General features: G+C 34.9%; 1 protein-coding gene across 1 annotated transcript in view; it reads left to right on the plus strand.

Annotated features, from left to right (window-relative positions):
- The window catches only part of LOC148943048 (FERM domain-containing protein 4A-like), a 168,184-nt gene that overhangs the window by 140,741 nt on the left and 12,195 nt on the right, over positions 1–15,248 (plus strand). Inside the window, exons 12-14 of the mRNA XM_089101957.1 lie at positions 1,747–2,009; positions 5,656–5,926; positions 14,213–14,393. Of these exons, the coding sequence (XP_088958083.1) occupies positions 1,747–2,009; positions 5,656–5,926; positions 14,213–14,393 (715 nt within the window). The remainder of the gene's footprint in view (positions 1–1,746; positions 2,010–5,655; positions 5,927–14,212; positions 14,394–15,248) is intronic.

Genomic DNA, 15,248 nt, shown 5'->3' on the forward strand with positions numbered 1-15,248 from the left:
GTGTTACATCTATTTGTGGGTTCTGCTTTTGTACTTCTCACATGCAAATTTATGTGCGGAATCGCTTTTAGTTTTGCTTTATTTTTGAACGAACTTGTTTTTTGCTTATGTTTTTTTTTTTTTTTTTTTTTTTTTTTTTTTTTTTTTTTTTTACTGAAGCTACAAGTGAGACTTTTATGTTCAGGGATATTCCTCCCATCATTACTGGGAAAGAAAAATAATAAGTTACTGAGTATAGGAGATAGCTCTTAAAGTGTGGGGGGGGGGGATTTGTCTTCGCTGCCAACGGGTGACCCTCGTTTGAAATAATTGTAATTCCCTATACAAAGACTATTAACGAAAGTCAAGCCCACGCCCTTTTGTTATTGACAGGGTACTGAAGTTGTTAAATACGAGTTTATCTTCATAAAAACCTACATTTCAGTGTAACTTTGTCACTCAGGAATTCTTTTGTATTAAATTAAAATTAAATTATTATGAATAGCAGAGTTGTATTAAAATGTAATTTGTATGAAAGATTAGTTCGTTGGTCATCCTCATTGCTGAGTTGTGCAGTTGTCATTGCTCAACACCTAAGGTTGCCTATCCTAGTAGCCTATATGGTAGATCTTGGCTTCAAGTTCAACAGCTGGCAGATCTTGTGTAGCAGATTCCGATCAGTTACTTTTAACTTAGCCATAGGCATCATTATCATTTATTGTGTCACTTCGAAACAAAGCTGAACTCTTTAGCCTTGGTTCCGGTTGGCCATTTTTCTCTTTTTCCGAAAACCCAAAAAATGCAGTTAATTTTGGCTAAATTTTACAATTTTAGCAAATTTAATCTTCAGTGTAATTTCAAATGTAATGTATAAACTAAAAGTTAAGAGCCGTAATGTGTGACAAGTGACATGTTTCTCTAGGTTAAAAAATACGTTAATTTTAACTAAAATTAATATTTTGGTAAATTTATCGGCTTGGTGGTAAAATGTAAATTTAGAGCTTAAATTAAAGAACTCATGTGGCTAAAAAGCGGTATTTTTTCCTAGGTAAAAAGGGGGCTCATTTTTAGCAAAAATTTACAATGTTTGTAATTTTAAGGTTGGATTTAGAGCTGAAATTCAGATTTAAAGCTAAAATTAAGCAGCTAAAATGTCCCAAAAGTAGTGTATTGTAAAAAACGTACGTATAATTTCAGCTAAAGTTTATAATTTGGTATATTTAAGGTTCAGTTTATAGCAAAATTTAAATTTAAAACTAAAATATCTGAAATACAATATCTTGGCCTTGGTAAAAAGAGAAGGGTCTAGCTTTAGCTAATATACTCAACTAGTGTCAATTCACAGAAATTAAGGAAGAGGCAAATATATGTTTCAAAATCAGGGAGAGGGCAAATAGGTTTTTTTTTCAAATCATTAAATGAAAACACGGTACCAAAAAGGCATTTTAAAGGTAAATACTGCCAAAAAGCCAATTCTCAAAATTTAGGGGGGGGGTCTATGGGGCAGTTGATCCTCCCGCCTGCCCCCTCCACTTGACGCCGCTGTCTGAAACCTGTAGCCTACTGTCTTAAAAGTTATATGTTGCCTAAGTTTAAAATTAATCTGTTTACTTTTGATAAGAATTCATGATTTTGATCAATTCTAAGGTTCAATTATAGCTATTATATTTGGGACTTGAATTTATCGGTCCAAAAGGTGACTCGTAACCCTAGGCTAAAAACATTGTTTCATGCGACGATTAAACCTCGTCTTGTTTTATATTATAGAAATTGAGGAAACTGAAGCCGAAAAAGCAGCCAGGCTGGAAATGATCAATGCACTACGAATGAGAAAGGAGTCGCTTGAACTCAAGCTAAAAGAAAAGCTAGAAAAGCTGAAGGAGTTGTGTTTAAAAGAAGCAGAGATTACTGGAGAAATGCCACCAGAATTGCCACTTAATCCTGGTGAAACTATTCCACAAATTCGTCGAAGGATTGGTACTGCTTTCGCTATACCCGAGAATCTCATTATGAAAGCCAAAGCAAAAGAAGTAAGTCGAAATCGCATCCATATTTACTCCAGGGGGTTTTCTTAGGTTTCACCCTTTTGTGTCCTGGAATAGTGACAATGCATATACATAGGGGGAAGGGCTCATACCACCTTTCTTCCCTTAGATTTTTCTTTTTTTGAGGGGGGATTTGCGTCAGAAATCTTTTTTTGGGGGGATTGCATTCAAAATGTTTTTTTGTATTTTCATTGAATAACTTGAAAGAAAAACGACAAATTTGCCCACACCCAAATTTTTAAAAATACACCCCCCCCCCCCAATCTCGGTGAATTGACGCCAGTGGGTAGATTAGCTAAGGGCAGGCCCTCCTCCTTTTACCTAGGGCGAAATACTGTATTTCAGATAGTTTAGTTCGAAACTTATGTTTTCGCTCTAAATTTGACCTTAAGTTTTCTAAAATTATGAACTTCAGCTGAAATTATGCCTGTATATTTTTAATCTATGACATTTGTAACTATATTGATACTTTTTGGGGTGTTTTTCAAAAGTCACCCTCTTGTGTCCTGGAATAGTGACAATGCATATACATAGGGAGAAGGGCTCATATCACCCCTCTTCCCTTAGATTTTTCTTTTTTTGAGGGGGGATTTGCGTCAGAAATCTTTTTTTTTGGGGATTGCATTCAAAATGTTTTTTTTTGTATTTTCATTTAATAACTTGAAATAAAAACGACAAATTTGTCCCCTCCCAAATTTTGAAATATCCACCCCCCCCCCAAACAATTTCGGTGAATTGATGCCAGTGGGTAGATTAACTAAAGGTAGGCCCTCCTCCTTTTACCTAGGGCGAAATACTGTATTTCAGATAGTTTAGTTCGATACTTACGTTTTCGCTCTAAATTTGACCTTAAGTTTTCTGAAATTATGAACTTTAACTGAAATTATGCCTGTATATTTTTAACTTATGACATTTGTAACTATATTGATACTTTTTGGGGAGTTTTACAAAAGTTGTAAATGTGCCTCCATTATAGTCATAAACCGTAGGACCTCTCTCTCTCCCCAGCTTGAAAAATAAATTCCTTGATTCCACTTGGGTAGGGTATTGTTGTGGGAATTATATCCCTGCCTAAATTCAGATTATCCAGCCTGTATTTCATCTTTCAAAATAAGAGAATAAGTAACTTTTATCAAATTTAAACGCTCAATAAATAAAAGTTCAAATAGGGGTAAGATCCTTTTTGATAGACAGTGATAAATTTAAAAAAAAAATACTAGGTATTTCGGACACATGTGCAGGGACTTTCATCAGTTTGACGGTCACTGCATGTGTGACCGAAAGATCTATAATTTTTTTTGTGAAATTTATCACTCTATTAAAAGGATTTTATCCCTATTTTAACTTTTATTTATCGTCATGGAAAGGCAGTGTGGTGTTCAAAATTATTTAAACGCTCTGCTTTTTTTCAAAGGTTAGCTTCACAGTACAGTTTCGGTTTTAAGGTCAAGCTAAAACCTTCAATTATATTGACTAATTTTAGATGAAACAAATCAGAATGTGAGCCCAGTCCTTAATAGTATATCCTAAATATACATTTATTTTTGCAGAATAAATTGCCTTATATTGTTATTTATTTGTGAAGTAATTAGAGTGTACATTCTTAAAATTCCTGATTAATTATAAACGTATTCATGAAAAATTCCAAAACTGCTTTGAAAATAAACTACATGCAAATCAGTTCAAAACTATTTGAACACATAAATTCCTACTATTAACTAACAGTTCTATCCTGGGATCGGTTGCCATATTTTTTGAGCTTTTAAATTTATTTTTTGTATGTTTTGTAAATATGCTGTTTTTTGTCCACTCCTTTGTTTAAAATATCCTACCCATTTGTCGATATGGCACACGTAAAGTCTACTTCAATATATATAATTTATTTCGGTATTTGTTTGTAAGAATAAGAAGTCAGGACAATGCTGATCCACGTAAGTAATGATCGGAAACGGTAATAAATTCCTTATTACGATTTTGATATTATTGGGAATTTTTGAATCTTTTTGCCGAAACTTCTTGTAGCTGCAGTTCACCAAACCGGGATTAAGTTTCAAAAGTGCGTTTTTATCAATGAACTCTTCTTTTTCTGCGTCGAGGATATCAGATACACTGGCACTGAAAACGTTGATTGTAAGGGAGAAAGATTTTAAGCATTTATCAAAAGAGTAACTTCTTATTTGGACAGTATGATTTTCCAAGTGCTCTATTATGAAGCCAAATAGGTCATCGATGTTAACTTCACTTTTCACTTCTTCAAAAATTGGTCAAGTGCTGGAAATATGTATAATTTCTTTTATTCAAGTTTAGTGATCCAGAGTTCCAATTTAATTTTAAAAGACGGTTTTTGGTCAGATTATCGTATTTGCCTTACACTGTGATCTCGTAGTAATACCATTAGATATCTCAAAAAGGTCGACCAAGTAGCCAATTTCCACAACGTAAACTCATCTATAAACAATGCTTCATCTTTGCTTGTATTTTGAGGCACGACAAGTATTTGTAACTTTCCCCTCAATTAAAAAAATTCTTCAACGCCTGATCTCTCAAGAGCCGCCTCACCTCTGTAAGAAATAGTAGCGCTTCATCCGTCGAACCCGAATCTTCACGTAAAACTTTGAATAGCTATGTTAGAAGTAGCCTTGATTTGACGACATTTACAGCTTTAATCACTCGGTTAAACCCTTCTTTGAGCGGCTCAGGCAGAGTCTTAATAATTAATGCTTGTCGATAAATCATTTAGTCAGTCCAAATTCCTTCTGGGGTCACTTCAACTGACGATTGGAAGCCAAATTTTCAACCGAGCATTGAAGGGTGTCGCTGATAGTAAAAACTGTTGCTAGTGTGTTTCTCTCTTTGTAAAGAATCTATATACCTGTTTATTATGTTTTTCATCGTGTTACATACAGTATGATTTGAAGCCAACCCGTGGTAGCCTGATCGTGAATTTCGCTAAAAAAAAAGCTCGAAAGGCTTATGGTGCTTTAATATGGTGCTTTAAAGAGCACGTTATAGCCGTAGTATTTGCTTGCGTTTATATAATGCTTGTCTATCCTTTCCCTTGCTAGCGCTTTCGCCTTTTCGGATTTTTTTAACAGATGCCTATTAGCCATCCCTAGAGAATGATAAGAAGCCTATTAGATCCCTCTTCTTTAAGTATGTCAAGTATATTTTTGGTTTACCACCTTGGACACGTAATACTAGAATTTCAGTCAAGTATTATTTGTGTGACCCTTTAATGATTTTTATGAAACGAAAGCACCGGTTTGGTTCATCATTGGATTATAAGCATAGTCTTTTTTGAGCTACTTGTCAGTGCCTTTGAATGTATTGTTTATTTATTTTCTATTTTAATTGTTTTTCTGTTAACTGGTTTGTGTATCATTTGTATAGGCCTTTTCCTTTTTTTTCTTATCTTTTCATATACTCCACTGTGTGACATTTTATGTCTATTTATAATGGGCAATAAAATTATTTGTTTATTTATTTGGTATTGAAATTCAGCTCAAAATCGACTGCTGACCTTCAGGCGTTGGTATCACAAACCCATTCGGGGTCGGGACCCACAGACTGGGAACCACTGACTTAGATTATCCATTATTTTGAAAACTTGTTTATTAATGGTTTCTTACAGGACGAAGCTATATCTTCCCTGGAGCTTCAAGTTGAGCTACAGAAGAAAATTACAGCTGCTGCCTTACGACTCTCGGAAGAGTCATCAACACGTCGAGGAGTGAGACGACAAAGGAAACAGACTTACCTTCAAGCTGTCACTAAACTGAACAGTCTTGAGGGTCAATTGAGAGATCTGAAAATGGGTAGATGTGTTATCATTCGAGAGGATGCTGGGAGAAAGAAAAAGGCGAGACCAATGAGTGATGATGAAGGGGGTTTTCTGAGGCAAGGTAAGGGGCTGCTCAATTAAGTTCAACGAAGAAAAATTATTTGAGAATTAAGTGTCACGGTTATCACCTCTATATTTCATCGCCTACAGTATCAAGTACTTGCTTAGCTATGAATGACGATAAAAATTTATAGAGAATCCCGATATGCTTTAGATTTCATGCTGACAGAATGTACGTAACTATTTTGACAACCAAAGAAAATCCAGGATTTTATGAAACGTATCCCTCTTGGTATAGAGTATAAAGAAAAGAATGCTTTTGAAGGATTTTTTTTATCAGATTTATTTTAGCTTGGGAGCCACCCTAGCCGAGTGTATGGCACACTCAGTCCTAAGGGATGCAGGTTAAAATCCTGGTGTTACCAAGACTCAAGTCCAGGCTTGGAATGGGGGTCAGTGATGTGGTTCTGCCAGCTCAGCTATCTGAGGTTTGGAGACGATGGGCATTTGATGCCTGAGCCTTGATCCAGTTTGGTCCGTGTCACCACAAATTACAAATTAGTTAAGCCGGTAATACAGATCCTTCATTTTCGTGTAGTAACGTGAATAAAGCTAATAAAGTTCTAATAATGCTGGAAGTTAAACACTTTTTTTCTTTCTTTTTTTTTGTTCATCTTTAGTATTGAAGCATAAACAGCTATAGGTTTAAAATGACTAGTGATTTAAAAGGAGGGGAAGGTGTGACCTGTTCAAGCCGTCTTACATCCATTAATAAAGGAGTTGAGGGCATGGTGTCTCATAATTGTCTTTCTCATGAATTAAGATAAAGAAAAAACTGCTCTCAATAATATGCGTTTAAGTTTCCTAAGTTGTAGAATCCATGTGATCCTAATTATACCAATTAAGACAGAGCTTAATGCAAATGGAATATTCCTGCTGTAATAATAACAAGCATTGAAGCAGAGATATAGGGAGCGCAATAGTGCTGCCCAAGTATGGATCGACGTAGCTTCTATTTATTTTGTTGGTTTCCCCCTAGCTAATTCGTAAGGAAGGAGTAATCGCAGAAACTTCGTAGCGGACTGATTTCACTGGAAACTGAAACTTCTACATTTCTTTTTAAGCAACTGGTCCCCTTCTACGCCCGTTTTAGCTCGTGCTCCCCCCCCCCTCTATCCTGAAGACATTTGTACAAAAATTTTTAGATTGCCTTTTTGTTGACAAGAGTTGAAAAGTCCAATAAATAAGCCTCCAAGGATGATGTCACCCTTACAGCCCCTGGGACAAGAGACGTAAATTATGTTAGTAGTCCATCGTTTATCTATAGATTTTATTACGCAAAAGGGGAGCATGTTTGATTATGGGTGTCTCAATAAATCGAAAGTTTATATCCAATAATCAAACACGGGTGTTCGTGTGGGTGGGGGGGGGATGTTTAGGGGCCTGGAAATGGGCCAATAAATGTTTGTTCCAGATTAGTTGTATTTCGAGTGAGCTCTTACGAATCGTTTGTTATGCAAGAATTCCCTTGTTCCCCAAAAGTATACTCAAGAAACGACACATGTATTCGAATAAATTGAAAGACGCTCTGAGCGTCTCAAGATAGCTTAAAGGAACGAGTTAAAACTCCTAGGTCGAGTGTACTTCAAATCTTGACTTGGAAATAGGAGCAGGGGTAAATTGAAAGGCACTATTATATCCAGTGTATCGAAATACCCAGTCTGCAATATATTAGGGACACCTTTAGGAATTACGTTGAAACTTTCGGGTACTTTTAGGCAATAAAGGGGAGGAGTGAGGGAAGGGAAATTTAACTTAATGCTGGGGGTAGTGTGAAGGAGCTAAACAATTTTTGTCCGCAATCCAGAGAATAATAATTTTTTTGCACTTGAAGTTACTATGAGATTTATAAATTATGTACGATTAAGTAACGAGATAAATCAGAATATTTAATGTGACGCAAGGGCAAGGTTGTCTCAATGGCATATATGCAGTGTCTCAAGAACGGCTGAGGGTATGAATTTGAAATTTTTAGACAACGTCGCGGTGGGGAGGGGTTTTGAACTAAATTAAAGGATACAGTGTCCATCCAGGCTATCAAAGTGGTGTTTGTGCAATATCTTAGGAACAGCTAACTGTATTAAGTTGAAACTTTCGCGGTATGTTGATGAGGCTATTTATGTAAGTCAAAAGGCAGTAAATGCATCCACGTTGTCAAAATACTATATCTGAAGTATGACAGGAACAGCTAGGGATTCAATTGAGAATTTTAGGGTATATTGAGGGGGATGTTGAATTAAATCAAAAGACATATGTGCATTCTGGGGGTCTTAAAGGCATATCTGCGATGTCTCGTGAACGGTTTAGGATATCAACTTTTAACTTTCAAGATAGAAGCTTAAACAATTTGTGTCTCTAATTCAAGAAAAAGTATTGTTTTTTTTACAGTGAGATCCTATGGGACTTCTTACCCATGCATGATCAAGTTGTTTGAGTAATCAGAAGACACTGTTTGCGCTAAAGCTTTACAAATTAGGTATGTGCATTATCTCAAGACCGGCTTAGGATAAGTTGAAACTTCCAGACAATTTTGAGGGGGAGAGGGTAAGTAGACATGAATTCGGGGAAAGGGCCAGCTAAGTCAAGCTTTGTCAAAAGACACCATTTGCACCCAATTTATTCAAATTACGTATAAGCAATATCACAGGAACGAAAATTTGCCGTTGAAGTTGGACATTCAAAGTTTTAGTGCTGTTTTTAAAAGTCATAAGGGATTGAAAGGACAACCAGACCTCCTCACGTGTCCTTCTTTCTACTCACCCATCACGATCCCAAAGATATCCGACCAAAATTTTGAGATTGCAATTCTATTCAAAATAGTCTTAAATTTTAACAAATATGTCTCTGGAGATGACACGACCTTCCAATTCTCTGGAAAAAGGGCTCTAAATTGTGCAAAGTGCTCATTGCTTACTCTTGGCTAAGAACTTGTGGAGTTTATATGTGGATATATATATATATATATATATATATATATATATATATATATATATATATATATATATATATATATATGTATATACCAAGAAAATCATAAATTCTGTTGGAAGCCGGATAAGAGGGTCTTAAAATGGGCCAAGAAACATTTTTTCTTAATTAGTTGTATTTTGATTGAGCTCTCACGTCTCTTCCGCTAAGCCAAGATTCCTAGAGTTCCCAAAAATTTAATCTGGAAACGATACGTGTTCCTGAGTAAATCAGTGGGAGGTGGGGCTATCTGTGTTGGATTTTCCAAATCATTAATACTAGCTTGGAGATGGATTAAGGAATCGAGTTAGAAATTTGTGGGAGTGTTGGATGATAGGAGGGTCAAGTGGATTTAACATTTTGCATTGGGGGGGGGGGGTGAATTCAGGTCCTCGAAAGTGTATGTCTGCAATTTCTTTAAAACGGCTGCGGGGGGGGGGGGGGTGAAACGTTCAGGCACTGTTGGAGAAAGGGAGAAATGATGTTGGGCCAAATGGGAAATTAAAATTTTTTTGCAGGGGGGGGGCAACAGTTTTTGCCTCCAATCCATGCATAAATACTGTCTTTGTTTACAAGCTCCTATGAGACTTTTGATTGAGGCTCAGTTTAGTAATGAAATATATTAAAAGGCTTTATGTGTTCCCATACTGTCGAAATAGCTTATATGCAGTAATTCGGGAACGGCTCCCTGTATTAATTGTCATTTTTAGATATTGTTGGAGTTGAGGGGGGCAAGTTGATGCTAAATTGTAGTTCGGGAAAGAGCTAAATTAAACGACATTATATGTAGCCAGGTTCTCAAAATACCTTGTATGCAATATTTTGTGAGCGGAAATGAAGAGTTTGAGGGAACTGGCTGTTATATGGATGGGATGTTTGGGAGTGGGATGGGAGTGTTAGATGAGAGGAGTTCATATTGACTTTAAGTTTTGACGGAGGACCAAGGGAAGCTTACAAAGGACAATAAATTTCCGAAGAAAAATTTAGTATTATTAGTTCTTAGTTTTTTGGTCATGAAGACATCGATTAAAATTGTAGAACCAAGGGGACCTCAATTGGGAAAATAATTCTTGTTACATTGATTCTTGACATCATATTTTTATTCCTTTTTTCTTAACAACAAAATAGAATTTGTTCTAATTTTAAGAAACAATCAATTCCAACAAAATATAATGCAATAAGACTTTTATAATGAAATTGTTGATGTATCTTCGTCTTTATTCAAATTTGTAAATGGTTGGGGGTCAGAATAGCTTCAGCCCTGTAGAAGGTCAAATATTTCAGAAACAATATGAAATTATATTTCAAACTTAAAACGAACATAAACTACTATTAAGTGGAAAAATTAGAAACAAAACGAACAGATCCTATGAATAGTCAAGTCAAACTAAAAAAAAAACAAACAGAAATTTGCCCAAACAGACTGAAGGCCAGCAAGGCCATACCCAGGATTTTTTTCGGGGAGGGGGGGGGGGGTACTAAAAAAATTTGGGGGAGTTTTACACACAAAAACCTCAAAAAGCATACACAATTTTTTTATATCCATTTTTTTCCGTTTTTATGGGTCGAAAAACATTTAGGGGGGGGGGGGGGTCAAACCCCCCAATCCTCCCACTGGATACGGCCTTGAAGGCCAGAATGTCATTGTACTTAACTTTTTTTACATGTTGATTAGGCAGACGTGAAATTTATAGTGAAATATTCACAATATTACGGTCGGATTATTATTAAAAATAAGATTGCTAGTGTAGATGCCGCTTGTATAGTTGTTCCGCAAAAACGGAATAACAAAGGAAACGAAATGTACAAAAAAGACAAACAAATTACAGACATTCCTTTGTTGACCAGTAAAAAACAATGACTTTTAACAACGAACAGGGATAAAAGAAATAAACGAAAATATAAAAGAAAACTTCAAAAATAAAAGAAAATATAAATATAAAAGAAAACTAAAAAAAATGGTTTTCAAAAGCCTTATTAATCTAAGACAAGCAGAAATAGTCATATAGCAGTTCAAACTTCAAACAAATTGAAATTGCTATCAATAAACAAATGAGATCCAAAGAAATTACCATAAACACAGAAAATTACCCAAATGGCACAGAAATTACCATAAACAGGAGTGGGGTTAATCTTCCCTAAGCCTTCTATAGGCCAGAGTGTCATCTGTGCTTCACTTAAAACACGATATTTTGAACACTTTACCTTATACTTCAATCAAAAGTTGATGACACTTTCAGAAATGATATTATCATATATCAAACCAACAGTCTGCTTTCATAACTAGTTTTCAGTAATGTTGGTTGTCATGGTTGTTTATATTTATTGTTGTCGTTGTTGTTCATATTTTGACAAATAAAAAATTTACTCTCCAAAATATTCTGTATGAAGGGCAAATACAATCAAAGCCGTTTAGAGGTTTTGAGAAGGAGGATAGGGAACGAGGGACACCAATTTTATTTCTAAACCTTAATAAGCTTTGAGGTTATCATTTTTGTTGTTGTTGTGTTGTTACTATTATAGGTTTTAAATCTTTGAATTGTAATCCGCTTCCCCATCCACGCAAAATTCCATAGAAAAACTATTATTTAAACTTGTTGCATAATCGTGTCTAAAATATAAGTAACAAGCCAAAATCTCGTGCAGAAAATCAAACAAAAAACTTTACCAATATTCCTTTTTATAAAACAAAAATTAAAAATGGCAGTTAAAGCCAAAAAAAAAAAGTCAATTTAAGACTAGCAATTAAGCAAGAAAAACGGGTTTTAGTTTTTATAAAGCAGCGAATACAATAAAATAAACACTTAATTAAACAAACATACTCCGAATATTTCGGCCCCACAAAAAATGTTTTTTTAAAGAAACTTAACTTAAATCAAAATTAAACATACTAAACACATAAAGAAAAAGAAAAAAAACAAAAGAAAAAAAATATAAATAAATAGGAAACAACTCATTTTATTTAATATGTGAGTTTTGTTTCCTATTTATTTATATTTTTCTCTTTTTTTTTCTTTCTGTTTATGTGTTTAGCATGTTTTATGTTGATGTAAGTTAAGTTTTTTTAAAAGAACATATTTTTTTTAATTTTCTCTTTTTTCCGTTGAGAAAGGCTCCCGGACGCGGGGCCGAAATATTCGGAGTCTTTTCTTTTATTTTCCTTTCTCAACGGAAAAAAGAGAAAATTAAACAAAAAATTTTCTTTTTAAAAAACTTAACTTACATCAAAATAAAACATATTAAACACATAAAGAGAAAGAAAAAAAAGAAAAAAAATTTAAAAAAATAGGAAACAAAACTCATTTTATTTAATATGTGAGTTTTGTTTCCTATTTATTTATATTTTTTTTCCTTTTTTTTTGTTTTTTTTTCGTTCTCTTTATGTGTTTATCATGTTTTATGTTGATGTAAGTTAATTTTTTTAAAAAGAACATATTTTTTTTAATTTTCTTTTTTTTCCGTTGAGAAAGGCTCACGGACGAGGGGCCGATATATTCGAAGTATGTTTGTTTAATTAAGTGTTTATTTTATTGTATTCACTGCTTTATAAAAATTAAAACCCGTTTTTCTTGCTTAATTTTTCGTGAATGGAAAAGCAGTGTGGTCTAAGAAATTATTTATTAAAGACGGGCAGAAATTAATCAAAAAGCTTTTATTCAAACAAGACGTTTATCAAAGAAAAATAAAGAGCTGTATTGAGCCATAACAAAATTTCAGACATATTTCAAGCTTAATACGAATATAAATTTTTATTCAGTGGATAAGTGAGATCGAAAGCGAACAGAAATTACAATGAACAAAATTACTTAAAAAAAACAAAAATTATCCTAAACAGAAGTAAGGCTAACGTCATCTGATATCTCCTAAGTCTTCTGAAGTCTAGAGTGCCATTTGTGCTTCACTGAAAACAAGATTTTAAACAGTTTATCTTATACAACATTGATAATCAAAAGCTACTGATACGTCCAGGAATGAATATAATTATGTATTAAGCAATCAATCTGCTTACTTTCATAAGTACTTTTCAGTAATCTCTGTTTGTTTTTTTTTTTTTTTTTTTTTTTTTTTTTTTTTTTTTTTTGACAAATAAAAACCCACTGTTCAAAATACTTGCAATGAAATGCGAATGATATTCAAGTCGTTTAGGGGGTTTTGAAAAGGAGGGTAGGGAACAAAGAGTAGCCTACAATTTTATTTTTAAACCTTGACTAGCCTTGGGATATCATTTTTGTTGTTGTGTTGTTGATATTACGACACCTTAGGGGCGTTGGCCCAACTCCTGTTATTGATAATTTCTGTTTTCTAAGCTTGACTTGACTTTTCATCGTAATGTTTGTTCATTTTTAGTTTTAAATGTAAAATTAGTTTGTTTCTGGTCTTCTTTGGCTTAATATAGCTCTTTACTTCTTTAAGTTTTTTAGTGAATTCGAAATATACATCGACATTATCTCGTTCGCATGTAAAATCAGTCATGGGCTGAAGCAAGGTCTCAAATTCGACCCATCAGGAAGTTTCTTTTTTCAGTATTTTTATCATCCACACTTTATAGTGGCGCTCAAATGCACCTCTGATTGGATTTCTTTGCCTGAGCAAATGTATAGCCTTATGGTGGCTGGGATTTACCCCCCCCCCCCCCAGATTTCTTTGCCGAAGCAAATGTATAGCCAGATATACATGGGGACACTTGCCTACCCTTCCCCTTCGATTTCGAAATATTCTTTGGTATTTCCATTGAGAAATACATTTTTCTGGTATTTTTATTGCAAAATAACAGCTTGGTTATTTCAGTGGATAAATCTGTAAAAAAAATTGCCCGCTTCTAGATTTGCAAAAATATATTTTACCCTTCTCAACATTTTTGTGGATTGTTGCCACTGTCGATAACCCCAGGCTATCAGCAATACGAATAGTACTCAAATAATCGTGTATTAGCTTACGGTTAAGTAAATTCGCTCGTATCATCTGATTTTCAGATACCAGGTGTGGTGGAAACACGTCTATTGTGCTGCATGGTTAGTAAGTACTGTCCCTATCCCTCTGAATAGAAATCTTCATTGGTACTTTTGATTCTTTTATTAATCAAAGAAAGCCATACAGAACCTGAAACTGAACTTCACAGTTGGAGGGATGAGTCACCTATAGCATCTGGCGACTAACCAATCAAAGTGATTACGCAAACGGGAAACACTACACGAATAAAAACACTACCAATCATATATCAAGTGTCTTTTTTTACGTATCTTGTTGTAATTCTCACCAAACGAAAAATTTTTTAAGCCCATTTGCATTATTTTATTGGTAATACCTCCTTTAATTTCAGCTCAATTGATGGCTAATCAATCGTCACCTTTGCCTCCAAATAGCCCATTAGTGACTCGAATGCCACCTGTTCCAACTGGACAACAAAGAAACGCCAATACTACTAAAGATGGTTCCTTATCTCCTGTCATGGTTCGAAGCAAAAACCCCATTAGTGCCCCAAACAGCCCTATCAAGCAAAGGTTAGTGTCAAATACTCTAATGAATAGTTAATATCCACTAACGACGGGCTTCCAGTAAATAGGAGAATGGGGATTCCTCTCAAGGAATAAATGGAATACCCCTTAAAGTGCATTTCGTGTATTTTTAGGGCTTGATTTTCTGTTTTTAAATGGACTAGCCTTGGGACGGATCTCAAAAGGGGAAATACGGCATATCTCCCTTTGTGTTTTACCATTCCCTGGGAGAAACCACCCACCCATCCTTCCTCTTTCCACTTTTAGAAAAAATCTTGTATGAGCTAACTATGCCAGAGTATCAAGAGCCTTCATTGGCTTCAGAGGGCCTAAAGATGTTGTCTTTGTGTGTCGGAAAAACCAGACACACAAAGGTTGTCTACAGTATTGGGCCATCTATCCCCAATACGGTTGTCCTTGCTCCCGCTCCACCCATAATTTGTTCACATCACAAGCTTAGAAAATGTAGTATGAAGCGTTTTGAGCAAAAAAAGTCCTTAGGGTATACCTGATTTCAAAGGTACCCCTGTTTGACCGAATTTTTACTTTATTTTCTATTAAACCTCTACGAAACTTTATAAAAAAAAACAATATTTCATGTACAATTCTGAAAGACTAGCCTGACTAGCCAAAGATACTGCTACTACTACTAACAACTCACTGCAGTACCAAGCTGACTGAGGCTATTTACCCCCTCCCAATAAGTTCCTATTTACCTGCAATCTTTCCTTGCGCAATCCTCCCACCTCCTTCGGGGACGACCTACTTTTCGTTTGATCCTAGATGGTTGGCCAGCAAATATAATCTTTGGCAATCTGTCATCATTCATCTGCAGAACGTGTCTTAGCCATCACATCCTTT

This window comes from Artemia sp. Qi Xiang Cuo, chromosome 16, assembly GCF_049724085.1.
Source record: "Artemia sp. Qi Xiang Cuo chromosome 16, ASM4972408v1, whole genome shotgun sequence".
Taxonomy (NCBI): Eukaryota; Metazoa; Arthropoda; class Branchiopoda; order Anostraca; family Artemiidae; genus Artemia; species Artemia sp. Qi Xiang Cuo.